Source organism: Dermacentor albipictus, unplaced genomic scaffold (genome assembly GCF_038994185.2).
Source record: "Dermacentor albipictus isolate Rhodes 1998 colony unplaced genomic scaffold, USDA_Dalb.pri_finalv2 scaffold_13, whole genome shotgun sequence".
NCBI lineage: Eukaryota > Metazoa > Arthropoda > Arachnida > Ixodida > Ixodidae > Dermacentor > Dermacentor albipictus.
The window spans coordinates 3,009,954-3,024,404 of record NW_027225567.1 but is presented as its reverse complement, the minus strand read 5'-3'; the positions used below and the strand labels follow the sequence as shown (position 1 = coordinate 3,024,404).

The window sequence follows — 14,451 nt, the reverse complement described above, 5'->3', positions numbered from 1 at the left end:
GGGAGGGAAAGGTCACGAAAAGGTTTCGCGCGCGCTGCGCCGGCTTCGTTTCCGTTCAGTTCAGTCTCGGAATATGGATGGGACAGCCATGCTTGGTGCGTTCCCCCGAGGAACTCGCAGCGTTCAATGAGCGGCGGCGAGAACTCGCCCGTGAAAGGGCACACCGTCGGCGCGCCGATCCAGCCGCTACTAGAGCCGCCCGAGCCCAGGCAATGCGAATGCAACGAGAACATCTTGAGCTGAAGGAACGGGAGGCCGAAGCAATCCGACGCCGTTACCCGTGGGTTAGTTAACCGTGACGAAGGTCATGTGCACGCAGGACAAGTTTCCGGTAAGGGAAGGGTTCGTAATTTTTTTCAGTGGAGCCGTTAGAACCTCGCTGGGTTTCTCTTGACATCCGCAGCTTCGCCGAGCTGGCGGATAGAGAGCTCAGAGAGTGCAAGCAGAGTATAAAAATAGCATCGCGCAGCATAGCGACGCGGCGAGGGTGACGAGCCTAGTGAGGGAGAAGGAGCGGTGCGGCCGGGACACAGGTGATGTGACGTCGTGAAATGTGATCATGACGAGTAAAGCCATAGGCTGGAAGTGCGGCCGTTGATATAATAGCCAAGCAAAAAACTTAAGGGCTGCGTTTTAAAACGCGCACAATTGAGCACAGTCATGCGTTCTGTTCCAGGCGACGGATGCTGCACCATCGGAACCGAGCGGCGTTGGAGCACGAGGAGCGTTGCCCTCCGTAGTGGCCTGCTTGGTGGTCGTGCTTGTGAGCGCTGCACTGGTGGCCTACATTCGCTCAGCCCTTCTACCCTGGCCCCACGAACGCGACAGCCTGATGTGCCGCAGAAGTGAGTGCCTCGATCACCGGCACCTTGTTCTGACGAAGGTGAACTGGAGTGTAAATCCATGCAACGATTTCGAATCATTTGTCTGCTCTAAGTGGAAGCCGTCGGCTGACCCCTACGCGTATGGCTCGGCACTGGCCAGTCACGCCATCATAGCGTGGTTCAATGGCTTCCACACTTTGATTACCAGAGGAGTTGACCACTTCAGCGCAGTCAAGAAGGCGCGTGGCATGTTTGAGGTTTGCCTGACTAACAACGCTGCTAATGGATCTTCCTCAGTTTTATTGATGCAGTTCATGTTGGATCGAAAGATACCGTGGCCGAATGATCCTCTACCTAGCGCTAGTCCATTTGGCGTCCTCTTGGATCTGGCGTACAATTGGAACATTCACCTCTGGTTTCGGCTGAGGCCGCTGAGGATGCAAAAGGGAGAGCCGCACATCTTGCTCTTCAGGGCGGCCGACTTTGTCCCTTTGTGGAATGCGTATAAGGATGAAAACATTCGAGTGGATGGAGTCCTGAACTACTGGAGCAAATTTCAGGACACTTTCGCGATGGACGAGCCCCGTCGTAGTGACGTCGAAATAGAGGCAATAAACTCTGTGGAAAGGAGCGTATTTTCCCAGCTTCAACAGCTACTCGAGACAGAATGGGTTACCCCAGGCAGGTTCTTATTAAAAGATATTTCCAATGTCACAACCAGCATGCCCTCAGCCGAATGGATAAAAGAACTGAACATGAACGCGCGGGTAGAAAGTGGTTATGGCCCGTCAGACCTCATTATCACAAGTGACGTAGCGCTCCTGGAAACTATAGACAGAATTTTCTTGAAGTTTGACCGGCGTTCTCTGTTGCTACATCTGTCATGGTTCTTCATTCAAACTTTTGCCCCGCTTGAAGACCTGCCGAAGAGTTTGGAAGAGACTTGGTCGTCTGACGTAAGGCGCCGACGGCAGTGCGCCATTCGAATTGAGGACTCGTACGGGTTGCTGGTGAGGTCACTCGTCGTGGTTTCCCGCTTCACGGCAGAGTCGAGAGCCGCAGTCGACAGGTATCTTGACCGCGTGACGCAGATAGCCCGTAACAAGATCTCCGCTCTGTCCTGGTTCGCCGACGACTCGTTCAGGCGCACTGCGTTCTCGAAGCTCCAGAACACCAGGGCTGTCCTCTGGCCACCTGAGAAACTGTTGACGGACGAAGGACTGTCCGCTATATACGCCAATTTCTCGTCCAAAGAGGCATCACTGGTCGAGTACTGGATTAACGCCATGAAATCCACTCGCGCACTGCGGGGCGAACCCAAGTACTATAACGTGCTGGACTTCCCGATCAACTACCTGCAGCCCCTCTTCGCATACGACTACGTTTTGAATAAGGTACTCATATCAGCTGCAGCCCTCGGCCTACCGGCCTACACTGGGCGGGGAACTCGAGCAATGGTGTACGGCGGACTAGGTTTCTCTTACGCACTGCAGCTGGTGAAGGCTTTCCATCAGGGAGGCTTCAAGGTTGACGCAGACGGACATGTAGGCGCCAACTCGTGGGCGCCAGAGGAGTGGTTCGAAGCACTCGCCAGAAGGTCAACAGAATGCTCTGGATCACCTGCGAACAAAAGTCTCTTCCCTGAAGTTCCAGCCCTGGAGCTGGCGCATGCCGCTTACGAAGCTTCGCGCGGTGACGCGCCGCAAGTCGGTCGCATCACTAAGGTGTTTACCGAGGACCAGATCTTTTTTATCACCGCTTGCTTCAGCCTGTGCAACCTTCCACCCACGCCGGACTCGCTCAGGGGCGAGTGCAACAAGGCGGTCGCCAATTTTGCAGAATTCAGCCAGGCCTTCAACTGCGGCGTCCGCGACCCTATGAATCCCCAGACGAGGTGCTCTTTCTTCAGGTAGCCGCGCCACTTGAGTTCTGTTCTCTTCGTGTATTGCGACTGAAAACCTTCACCTCCTCCCGCGTACGAGTTACGTGCGACGTTTCCATTTCAAGGCTCTACTTAGGACCCCATGTGATTTTTCGAGACTGTCTCATACGACGCAGTTATATCCGCGCCTAATTTATGAGCTCTTAGGGAAGGGTTACAATAAACTATATTGAGCGGGAAAAGGCTAGGTTTCAAATGACTGCATAGTTTTGTTTGTCATATAATTACTTGGTCTAGCACGTGACGCAGTTGACTGCTCTATAACAAGAGAAGGATCCGTCCTGCGTGTCCTGACTTACCTATATATACAAAACGAAATTCTTCTTTCTTTGTTATATAACATGGCGAGGTGAAAAACTGTGGGCAACAAAGAATACCTCAACTACTCTCTACCGTCGTTCCAGTTCACTGTCTGTATGGTAAAACAAGTTCGACACAAACATGTATTACGCTCACATTTGTCTTGGCTTTAAAGCGACACTAAAGGAAAATATTAGGCCGAACTATGTTGAAACATTAGGCTTCTGAAATAAAGACTTCGTCATTCACAGCGAGGACAGATCTTTTGTAAGCGAGAAAAATAATGAAAATAGGAAATCAGGGTGGTGCGTGGTCCCTCTCTTGTGTGTTACGCGTGGCCCAACGAGACGCGGGAGGTGGTCGGTTCGAGGAACGCCGCCGATGCGAGTTGAGACGGAGGTGGCTGATTCGCAGACAGCGGCAGAGGTGGTGACGTGAAAATACGTCATGGCTTCAGTTTCGGCTTGGCCGCTTGAAATTAAGGAGCGGCCGTACGACGTTCAGTGCCACTTTTCAACGCAACACAGCCTTACGTTGGCGCCCGTCAGTCGCAAACCGGCAACCGTTTGGAGAAGCAAAGGTGTTCGAGGTTGTCAGCTATCGGCAACAGGAGCCGAAACGCAATTCTTTTTTTTTTTCTTTCTGTTGATGTGGGTTCAAGTTCCAGCGCCACGGCGAAAACGCGGCCGTTGCAGTGCCACATTCAGTTCTGCGGCTGCATGCGTCGCATGGACGCGGTAATCCACCCTTGAAACACGGCGCAATCGTTTTATCTCAACCACACACTCTTTTTATTCGTTTATATATTGCTAGCATACGGCTCGCAACGACGTATATATCGTTTAAGCTGGTGTGTCCGCTGGCATGGCCCACTTTATTTGTAGTTATGTTATAGCGACAGCTTGCAAGAACGCCACACGCACATAAACACGCACAAGACACGTTTTAAACCCAAGCTGCAAGGATCAAGGCCTGTCGCGGCAACAGCGTTGCACAGGCTGTAGCAGTGCGGCGTTACCTACTAGAAAATGCAGAAAAATTGTGAAGCTGTCGATGAATCCGTGACGGAAGATGACATAGAAATTTGCCATCGCTTGACCACTAAAGACGGCATATTGTTGTGCAGTTCAACAGCCGGTCAAAGCGCGACGCAGTATAAGAGAAAACGAAGAAGATACGTTTAAAGACAGCCGATACTGGTTGCCCAGGAAATACTTTTCTCTACATAAATGAATGCCTATGCCCGCAGTTAAAGAAGCTACTTGGACAAACTGTTGTGCTCAAGAAGAAAGCCGAATGGAGATTTGCCTGGTCAAAGGGCGGCAAAACATTTACGCGAAAGGATGAGAAGTTGCAGGTGCTTCAGATAACAAATGAAATTCTTCTAGAAAAGATCGCCTAAACTCGTTGAGTTTCATCTTTAAAAAAAGTTTCAATATGACTGCAGATTTTCTAACGCCACACGAGTTGAGTCTATCGCTATCCGCAAAAAAAAAATAACGCAAAATTTCTTTTCTTCATGTAAATGCACAATCAGCCAGAAACAAGGCAGACGAGATAATCATACTCCTCAAATCGTTTGATTTCTCTTAAGACGTCATCATGGTTACCGAAGCCTGGTATCGCCACGAGTCTGAAGTTCTTCGTTTACCTAGTTATGCTACTTATTTCTTGAACCGTGGTGATAAGATGGGTGGTGGGGTTATGCTTTAAATAAAGGATATTTTTGTTTTTATTTATTTATAGATACTGCGATGTGAAATCAGATCATAGTAGGGTGGGTATACATAGAAATATGCAAGCATGTAAACACATACAAAATTCATCACATATGCAGGCATTTTTAGACATTTGTGAAGAATAGATAACATACAAGAAAAAAACGCACAAGCAAATAACGGACACAAATTCATTACATTTGCAAGCATTTTCAAACATTGATAAGGAATTCTGGGTAACAATATCAGAATTAAGAGTATTCCTGTCTGTTATTGTCCTAGGAAAAAAAGAATATTTGAAACAGTTATTCCGTGCGTTCATCGCGATTATTGATAAAGCATGCCTTCGTCTCGTGTTATAACCTGATCATAAGTAAAGAACTTGGGAGTTTTAACCTCATAATGGCCGTTTACAAGTTGAAAGAGGAACTTTAATCGACAGATACGCTTGCGCACAGTCACCGGGGCTAATCCACTGCGTCTCACGAGCTCACCAACAGGCGCACGGCCATATGAATGAAAAATAAACCTAACTATCTTATGCTGTACACGTTCCAGTTTTTTAATATTGGTTAAAGTGAATGGGTCCCAAATAATTACGGCATATTCCAACAACGGACGAATGTAGGAATTGTACGCCAGTAAACGAGTAACGGATGTGTTTGAGCATAAAATAGTTGTGGTTCCTATCTATCTTTACTGACGATTACGAGATGCTGACTGTGAAATCTAGTTCAGGAATTCTCTTTCTGCAATATGTCTACCTTTCTTACGTTTTTGGACATTTTGCTGTCGCGGGCCAATGAAAATTATTACAACCTTACCATCGGCGGGGATCTAAATACTGACATGCTAACTTGAAGCCCCCAACGTCTTGAACTTTGTGTTGGAATCTAACGCATTTACAAATGTTATAGAAGAACCTACTCGATTCTATGCTCATTCCTGCAGACTTACTGACGTCTCCATAACAAATAGCACAAATGCACCTATTTCTTCAGGTGCCCTTAAAACACATATTTGTGATCATCTACCTGTATATGTAAGTTTAAGCCAAAAGAAATTTCAATTTAGGGATGCAAAGCCACCGCCTCCACAATTCCGGTACATATGCCTAAGCAGCATTGATATGTTTGCTGCATGTATATCCAAGATAAAATGGTACACCGTTTTCATTGAAAACAATTCAGACACAGCGTACACAACAGAGTCTGATCTAATCGTATTTACTGAAACTTGGCTTAATTCTACAATAGAAGACTCTGAAATATTGCCATTTTTCCCTAATTTCAATATCTTCAGGCATGATCGAACTACCAAACGTGGTGGTGGCGTATTCGTTGGCGCTCATAAGGACCTTCAATGTACTGAAATTAAGACATCGTCCTCCCTAGAAATTCTGTTCGTCCTGTGTAATGCCTCTTACCCACCCACAATAATCGCAGTCTGCTATCACCCCCCTGGTAATGATCCTAACTTTGTTGCAGAATTCCACGAAACATTGCGTTCGGTTACTGAACTGCATCACCACTATCCGATGTTACTGTTCGGTCATTTTAACTTTCCCGCCATAAACTGGACTAACCTAACATAATAATAATAATATTTGGGGTTTTACGTGCCAAAACCACTTTCTGATTATGAGGCACGCCGTAGTGGAGGACTCCGGAAATTTAGACCACCTGGGGTTCTTTAACGTGCACCTAAATCTAAGCACACGGGTGTTTTCGCATTTCGCCCCCATCGAAATGCGGCCGCCGTGGCCGGGATTCGATCCCGCGACCTCGTGCTCAGCAGCCCAACACCATAGCCACTGAGCAACCACGGCGGGTGACTAACCTAACATCAGGAACTTCGCAACCCAGTACCGAAAGCGATTTTTTTAAACTCATGCCTAACCCTTGGATTAACGCAACTTGTCACTGAACCTACACGTCAAACTTTTACTTCTTCTAACATACTCGACCTCATTTTTGCTTCTGATCCTGACAGAGTTTATGCAATGACGCATCTGCCTGGTCTTAGTGATCATTCCATAATCCATGCATCGTACTCCTGTCAGCTTAGACAACCTACAAAGAAAACCAAAGTGATCAGACGGTATGACAAAGGGAATTACTCGGCAATTAACTCAGAACTCGCACATTTTGCTGCTTCATTCCACACCAGTTTTTTTATGCCTCCTGTCGAAAGTAACTGGCTGCTTTTTTAAAAACAAGATGCTCGATGTATTCGCGAGATACGTACCCGTTATCACCCTAACCGAAAAACAGTCATCCCCATGGTTTGATACCGCGCTAAAGCGTCTTAACAATAAAAAGAAAAGGCTTTTTCACTTGGCTAAACAATTTAACAACGCAGGCGCATGGAATGAGTATGACCTTGCAAAAAAAAGAATTCGAAGCTCTACCAAATGAAGAAAAACGCACTTTTTTTCCCCAAACGGTGCCGTCTATGTTAAGAAATAACCCCCCAAAATTCTGGAAGGTTATTAAACCTAATAACTCCCAGCCATTAGCTCTGTTTGATGAACAAAACCATGGTATTCCCGATTGCGAAATTGCTGAACTTAATCGTACTTTTTCTTCCGTCTTCACAATTGAACCTGTTAACATATTACCTCGCTTCCATCTTTCGGATCATGCAGTCATGCCTGATATAACCTTTTGCCCTTACGCCATTGAGAAACTAATTGATTCATTAAAACTTACATCATCGTCTGGTGTCCATGAAATAAATGGTGAAATGCTGAAAAGTACCAAAACAAATGTGAGCGCGATGTTGTGTGCTATTTTTCAGCTATCATTGTCATCAGGAGTGGTGCCGGAAGACTGGAGAGTAGGCAAGATTGTTCCAGTCGCCAAAAAAGGTCCTCCATCGTTGTGCTCTAGTTATCATCCTATTTCACTCACCAGTGTTTGATGCAATCTAATGGAGCATGTTATTTACTCTCAGATCGTAAACATTTTAGTATCCAATAACCTATTTCATCCTGCTCAACATGGCTTCCGTAAAGGTCTTTCATGTGACACCCAACTAGCTTTATTTCTTCATGATCTAAGCTCTAATCTCGACTTGAACGTACAGTCGCCCAAATCTTTAACTGGTGTGCGGGAGCGGCGACTTTTCCGGGCGTCAGCGCCGTATGACGCGGCGAGGCTGGAAACAGCCTAGTGGACGATGGGCCCAGCTGAGCGCGCTTTGTCCGCATGCGCTTAGCCCCAGACTGTTTCCAGCCTCGCCCCGTCAAACGGCGCTGACGCACGGAAAAGTCGCCGCTCCCGCACACCAGTTAAAGATTTGGGTGACTGTACCTGTATATGCGATTTTCTTAGACTTTGAAAAGGCATTTGACAAAGTTCCACACCAACGGCTACTCCTAAAACTTTCCCGTCTCAAGATTAATCCATTTGTACTAGACTGGATAAATAGCTTTCTCACTAACCGACAGCAGTTTGTATTTGCTAACACGCAGTCATCTAAACGATCTTCTGTGCTTTCGGGCGTACCACAAGGCACAGTTCTCGGACAACTACTCTTTCTAATTTACATTAATGATCTTCCTACTGAGATCTCTTCTAACATTCGATTGTTCGCAGACGATTGTGTAATTTATCGACGCATACCTAGCACTTCAGATATGGATTTGCTTCAAGATGACCGAAAACGCAGTGAATTATGGTGTAACGAATGGTTGATGTCTTTAAACACTAAAAAACCTCGCTAGTTTCTTTCCATCGCAGAGAGCATTACCAATAAAGGAAATACACAATATTGTCACGTGGTAGTGACGTTAAAGAACACAGTAGCAGTACTGTGAAAGACAAAACTAGCTTTTATTGGGCGAACCTGTGCCCACAAAACAGGCTACACTTAAAGCGCAACGATAGCGGCGAACACAGTCGGCGATCGTCTAAAATCTGATCAGCGGGTCAAGCGCGTCGGCTTTTATAGAGCAGTCGTCGAATGTTCCAGACTAATCGTTCGGACCCGCGTGCCTTCCACAAAGTTCTACACCATTCGCATTACGCGATGAAATCAGATAACACAAGGTTCGGCGACAACAGACAGCCGGGTAGAAGCATCGATAACTTTCCAGAAACATCGGATACATGCTGGCGCGTCCCTCGCTGTGCGATTACAGTTGTTAAGCGGCGAAACGTGGTCGCGCGATAAACAGAAGTACACGTGTCAATATACGGCGCCGAAATTTCATCCGTAGACTCATATAAATACCTCGGCATAACCTTTTCAACTACCCTAACTTGGTCACAACACGTCATTAAGTTAGCCAATGCCGCGAATCAAACCCTCGGTTTTCTCCGCCGGAACCTAAGACTTACTCCCCCATCAGTAAAATTGTTAGCTTACGTTACATATGTGCGCCCTAAGTTAGAATATGCATGCTCTGTCTGGGTTCCTCATCAACATAACCTAAATAATACACTGGAATGAATTCAAAACCGTGCAGCCCGGTTTATCTACTCTGAATATTCTTATCATGCAAACGCCTCTGAACTAAAAACCCGGGCCGGTCTTACTAAACTCGAATCACGACGTCTTATTTCTAGACTGTCTTTTACACAAATTCTATCATTCACCACTCCACATTTCAGCGGTATTACCAGCTCATCGTCAGTCCAGCTGCATTAACCACAGCAAAGCCTTGTATCCTCCCCTGGCGCAGACTACCTCTCATCTACGATCATTCTTTGTGATAACCGCCAGGGACTGGAACGGTCTGTCTGCCGACGTCACGCACCACTCCAACGCGCATCACTTGAAGGCTGCTCTCGAATCACTGTTTCGTTAAACTAAGCCCATCCCTCATGTAATACCCCATCTCTGGGCCTTTGAGGTATAATAAATAAATAAATAAATAAATAAATAATGTCTTCATTGATACTTCTATAGAAGCCTACAACGAGTGCTTCCCATAAGAAAAGCGCCCACGCAAAGCATGGAAACCTGGCATTATTTCAGAGGGCCCTAAAAATATAAAATAAAAATATCACTTTACGGGCGATTTTTAAAATCAAGAGACAAAGAAGACTTTAAGACGTTCAGAAAACACAAGACTAGTACAAATTCTCTCTTAAGGAACAGCAAACTTGAATAGTTCAGTAACCTCTTTGACCCTGAAAAAAACAAAACATCTGAAGCCGTCTGGAAAGAGGTAAACATGTTGCTTAATCCATGCTCGGACGGCAGCACATAGCCGATTAAAGTTACCGTGGACAACCAGATCCTCGCTGGTGATGACCTTGCCGAAGCCTTTAATAAATTATCTACCTACATTGGAGGGAGCTCACGTGACAGTAATTTCACCCGTTTCATGGGCACGCAAATAAGCGAAAGTGCATTTCTGTTTCCGGTAACTACACAGGAGGTTACGGCTGATTTCATGTCCCTAAAGAACAGCAGGTGTTGTGAGGCTGACGGCCTGGAAATTCGGCCAATTAAACATGGTATTCATGTTGTATCCCCCTGTCTTAGAATATATAATTCATTTAATGTTTTCGTTAGGAACGTTAGGAGCTAAAGTTATATCTCTTCAAGGTTTTGCGTACTCCAGGGTAGCGTATCGTACTGCTGCCGAGAAGTAGCGGCGCCTGCCTATCGAAGATCGACCGACGTTACTTATTGGGTAGCGTGGCGTTGTCGGCGGGCTGCAGGCATCCGGTAGACCATGGCGACCAAGCAAGGGCGAGACAATTTCTAGTGCGAAACTTGCACGGTTAATTCAAAGGTAGATGAAAGAAAATGAGAAGAGCATGAAGTGATTAAAAGTACATTTCGCAGCCCCTTAAATAGGCTCTCTACAATCGTGGGCGGGATCTTGCTTCCGTCGATGTCACGTGAACGGCACAGAAAGAGGGCTCCTCCTCCTCTGGTTATACCGAGCCTGCTGAAAGGAAGAAGTCGTCCCGCCTCCTGGAATTGTATACGCCTGTCCGCCTCTTCTGCGCGTTGCGGGTTCGTGAAAGTTCTCTTCTAGGTCCAATTCGAGGAAAGGGCCTCTCTAAACTCTCTCTCTCTCGTGCGCGCGCACACACACACACACACGCACACACACACACACACACACACAAAAGAGGCCTGTACACTGCGGGGCTTCCGGCAGACAGGTAGGCACCCGAAACGGTCATTGCGAATCAGGAAGTCACGCTTCATTTCGGCGAGGCCTGGTGGAAGAAGGTCGGGTGAGAGAAAGTTCTTTGTGCACGAGGTGCAGGACGCCAACCACCGCAGGAGAAGTCAGGCCTCATTTCGACGAAGATGGTCGGATGAAATTCCTTTCGCCACGTGGTGTCAGATGCCAATCCTAAGAGCATCTCCGGCGGGGGAGGAAGATCCCGACGTGTAGCGGACAGCAGCCGCTGTACGAGGGATCGGCGTTTCGGTAGCAGAATTCCCCTTAGAGGTGACGAACCCTTAGTTCGTAGCAAGCAGATTCATGGGAGTGGTCATCAGTCCTCGTGGCGCTCTTGTGACTTTTCTCCCTGGTCCGGTCCTGTGAAATTGGTCTTGCAAGCAGGTCTAGCAACTTTTTGTCTCCTGCGTGGGCAAGCAATTACCCCAGAACAGTGCCGGATCCCCAACCACAAAGCAGCGAGCACAAGGCCAAGACACACCCTGCTTTAAAAAAAAGAAAACCCGCTACACCTTTCCCATTCCCTACGCGCGTCCTCCCCCTCCTGAACACTAAAAACAGCCATTTCTTGAAAGCGTTAAGACGTGGTTATTAAAATCAGCTAACAATCGACTACACTCCGGAAAAACGTATGAACGAACGTAAAATGCCACGGAAACCCGGATGAGCACGAGGATTTCGTTACTCTAGGGGCAACGACTCAAACCATCGGCATTGTCGTTAAGCTTCCCCTTCTTGTAGCGAATATTGAAGTTTTACTGTTGAAGAGCCAAGCTCCAGCGCAAAAGACGACCGTTTTTCGTAGACATGGACTGCAGCCATGTGAGGGGACAGTGGTCAGTCTCTATGGTGAATCTTGAACAAGCGATATAGCAAGCTAGCTTCTGCACCACCCATACTACGCAGGCGTGTTTCTTTTCTGATGCACTGTATGCTTTCTCACAAACCGAAAGCTTTCTACTGACGTATAGTACAGGGTGTTCGTTCTCGTCATCTCTCTTTTGACAGAGCACCACCCCCATACCCCTGTCACTGGCATCACACTGAAGAAGAATAGTAGTCGGGTGCGTTCAACACTGGCTGACTTGTTAGTGCTTTCTTCAGCATACTAAAAGCCTTTTTTTTTGCGTCATCCCACTTTACCGTTTGTGGTTATGGTTTTCTGAGAACATCCGTTAAAGAACTCGCAATCTCGTAATACCGTGGGATATATCTTTGGTAATAACCCGCCAAGCCAAGGAATGATCTGATGTGCCGCTTGGTACATGGTTGCGGGAAGTTGTCTATTGCGGTCAGTTTGACGTCGGAAGGCCGACGATGGCCTTGCCCTATTAAATGACCTATATAAGCTACCTCCGCGCGCCCTAATTGGCATTTGGGAGCGTTAACAGTTAGGTTGGCCTCTTGTAGACGACACAGCACGGTTCGCAGGTGTTGCATATGGTCCGCCCATGATGAAGAAAAGATTGCTATGTCATCGAGATAGGGAAGTGCAAAGTCCTCCATTTCTCGTAACACCTGGTCCAAAAGGCTAGAGAAGCAATATGGCGCATTCTTCAATCCAAAGCTGTGGACTTTCGGACGAAAGGTTCCCATCGGGGAAATAAACGCCGCAAGCCTGCCTACCCTCTCGGTCAACGGAACCTGCCAGTACCCTCTGACTAAATCGAGCGTAGAGATGAAATTAGCACTGCTCACTTTCTCAAGCCTTTCCTCGATATGCGGTATCGGATAAGTCTGGTCCTTCGTGATTAAATTCAGCCTGCGGTAGTCGATACATGGTCGCGGCTCCTTTCCTGTGACCTCAACCAAGAGGCGAGGTATTATCTCTCTCCTGGCTCGATTACACCTAGCTCTAACATCTCGTTTATTTCAGCGGTCATGACTTCACGTTCGCGAGGCGAAACGCTATAAACGAACTGGGTCCGACGAGGTTAACTCGATATCATGAACGATCGCAGTGGTCCTGCCCGGTGTGTCTGAAAATACGTCCTTAAATTCAAACACGATTTCCCTCAGTTCGGCCCTTTGATTGGGATTCAACTCCGCCTGTTCTACTAACTTGTCAATGGTTTCGTGGATGTCTTTTGCCTCCGTCACTGCTGTTAACACTGGAAAGTCGACAGGCATCTCCTCAGGTTGGTTATTCAACAGGGGTTTCAGGATCATCACCTTCCCATTGGACCACACATCTCCAGTGAATGTCCAAATGACGTCCTTCAAAGGAAATTTTGATGCCCGTCGGACATCCCTAAAAGTCCCGATGATATACTACGGATGTCCATAGGATCGTCCGACGCAAGAGAATTGTACATCCAACGAACGTCCATCGTACATCAAAATGAAATATTCGGACGTCTGCAGGACCTTTGAAAATAAACCATTGGAGCACCAGCGTCCTACAGATGCCCAGCAGAGATCGAAAACGGGACATTCGGACGTCCCTGGGATTGACGTTCATAGAAACGTCCTCCGAACGTCATAATGGGATATTTGGACGTCCAAGAGATGTTTAAATACGGATTATTCTTATTGCATAACCCAGAGTACATCCTAATTAGGACATTTTTATCAGGATGTAGGATGCTTCTGGGACATTTTACCAATCGTCCAAAGGATGTTTCTGGGACATTTGGTTGGGGATTTAGGATATCCACAGGGCGTCCATATTGATTATAAATTACCATAATTGGGACGTTCCTCAGAATGGGCCCTACAGTTTTTTAACTTTACCACGCTTACCAAGCGTGGTAAAGTCAAGCAGTACGGCCACCCAATTAGCCATCACGCGCAGCAAGTGCTCCGATCGTGACACAGATGCCTACATCTGTATTCCACGTCCCAAGTTCACGTACAGACGTGCACGGTTATTCCTTCTTCTAAAGTCAGCGACAAGCTGTTCCATCCCAGTGACAACAATGACATCCACAGGATGTCCTTGGGAAATCTTGAAAGGATATGCGGATATCCCTAGGACGTGCTAAGAAACTCCCGCGGACATCCCTCGCATATCTTTTTGGCCGCAGTTTCTGTATCCCACGGAGGTCCGCAGGAAATCCCTGTGGATTTTCATTGGCCTTGATGAGGACATTGGTCAAATATGAAATGTCCTATAGGATATTTACAGGACTTGAAGAGAACATATTCATCCTTTTTGTCGAGTGGTATGGGATGTCCACGGGAATTTTTACAGGACTCGACAAGGACGTAGTTGTAAATGTTTCTTGTAGACAAACAGGTATTCTTGCAGGCAGCTTGGATGCATTAAAGGCGCCCAAAGCTACCCAGGAAGACCAAGCAGTGTGAGCAGTTAAAAGGAAATAGAAATATTGTTGCCTTGCCTGCACAACTCTAACAATGGGTACAAATATGCCATGTCGGAAGGTTGCTTCAGTCACTAGAAATGCAAGAAAGTTGCATGCAAAACGTGGCAAACATGAGTACGTAATTTTTGTAGCAGTCATAATTCTATTCATACGAGTGTAGTGTTGATAGAGTTCCAGTAAATTTCGA

The 14,451-nt window shown here is 46.8% G+C and overlaps 1 protein-coding gene across 2 annotated transcripts in view; it reads left to right on the top strand.

Annotated features, from left to right (window-relative positions):
- Nucleotides 1-3,310, top strand: part of LOC135917794 (endothelin-converting enzyme 1-like) — a 79,027-nt gene extending 75,717 nt beyond the window's left edge. For both annotated transcript variants that reach the window (XM_065451398.1, XM_065451397.1), the window contains exon 3: nt 677-3,310. In XM_065451398.1, coding sequence (XP_065307470.1) covers nt 677-2,737 — 2,061 coding nt within the window. In that variant the 3' untranslated portion in view covers nt 2,738-3,310. The remainder of the gene's footprint in view (nt 1-676) is intronic.
- Nucleotides 3,311-14,451: the final 11,141 nt, after the last annotated feature.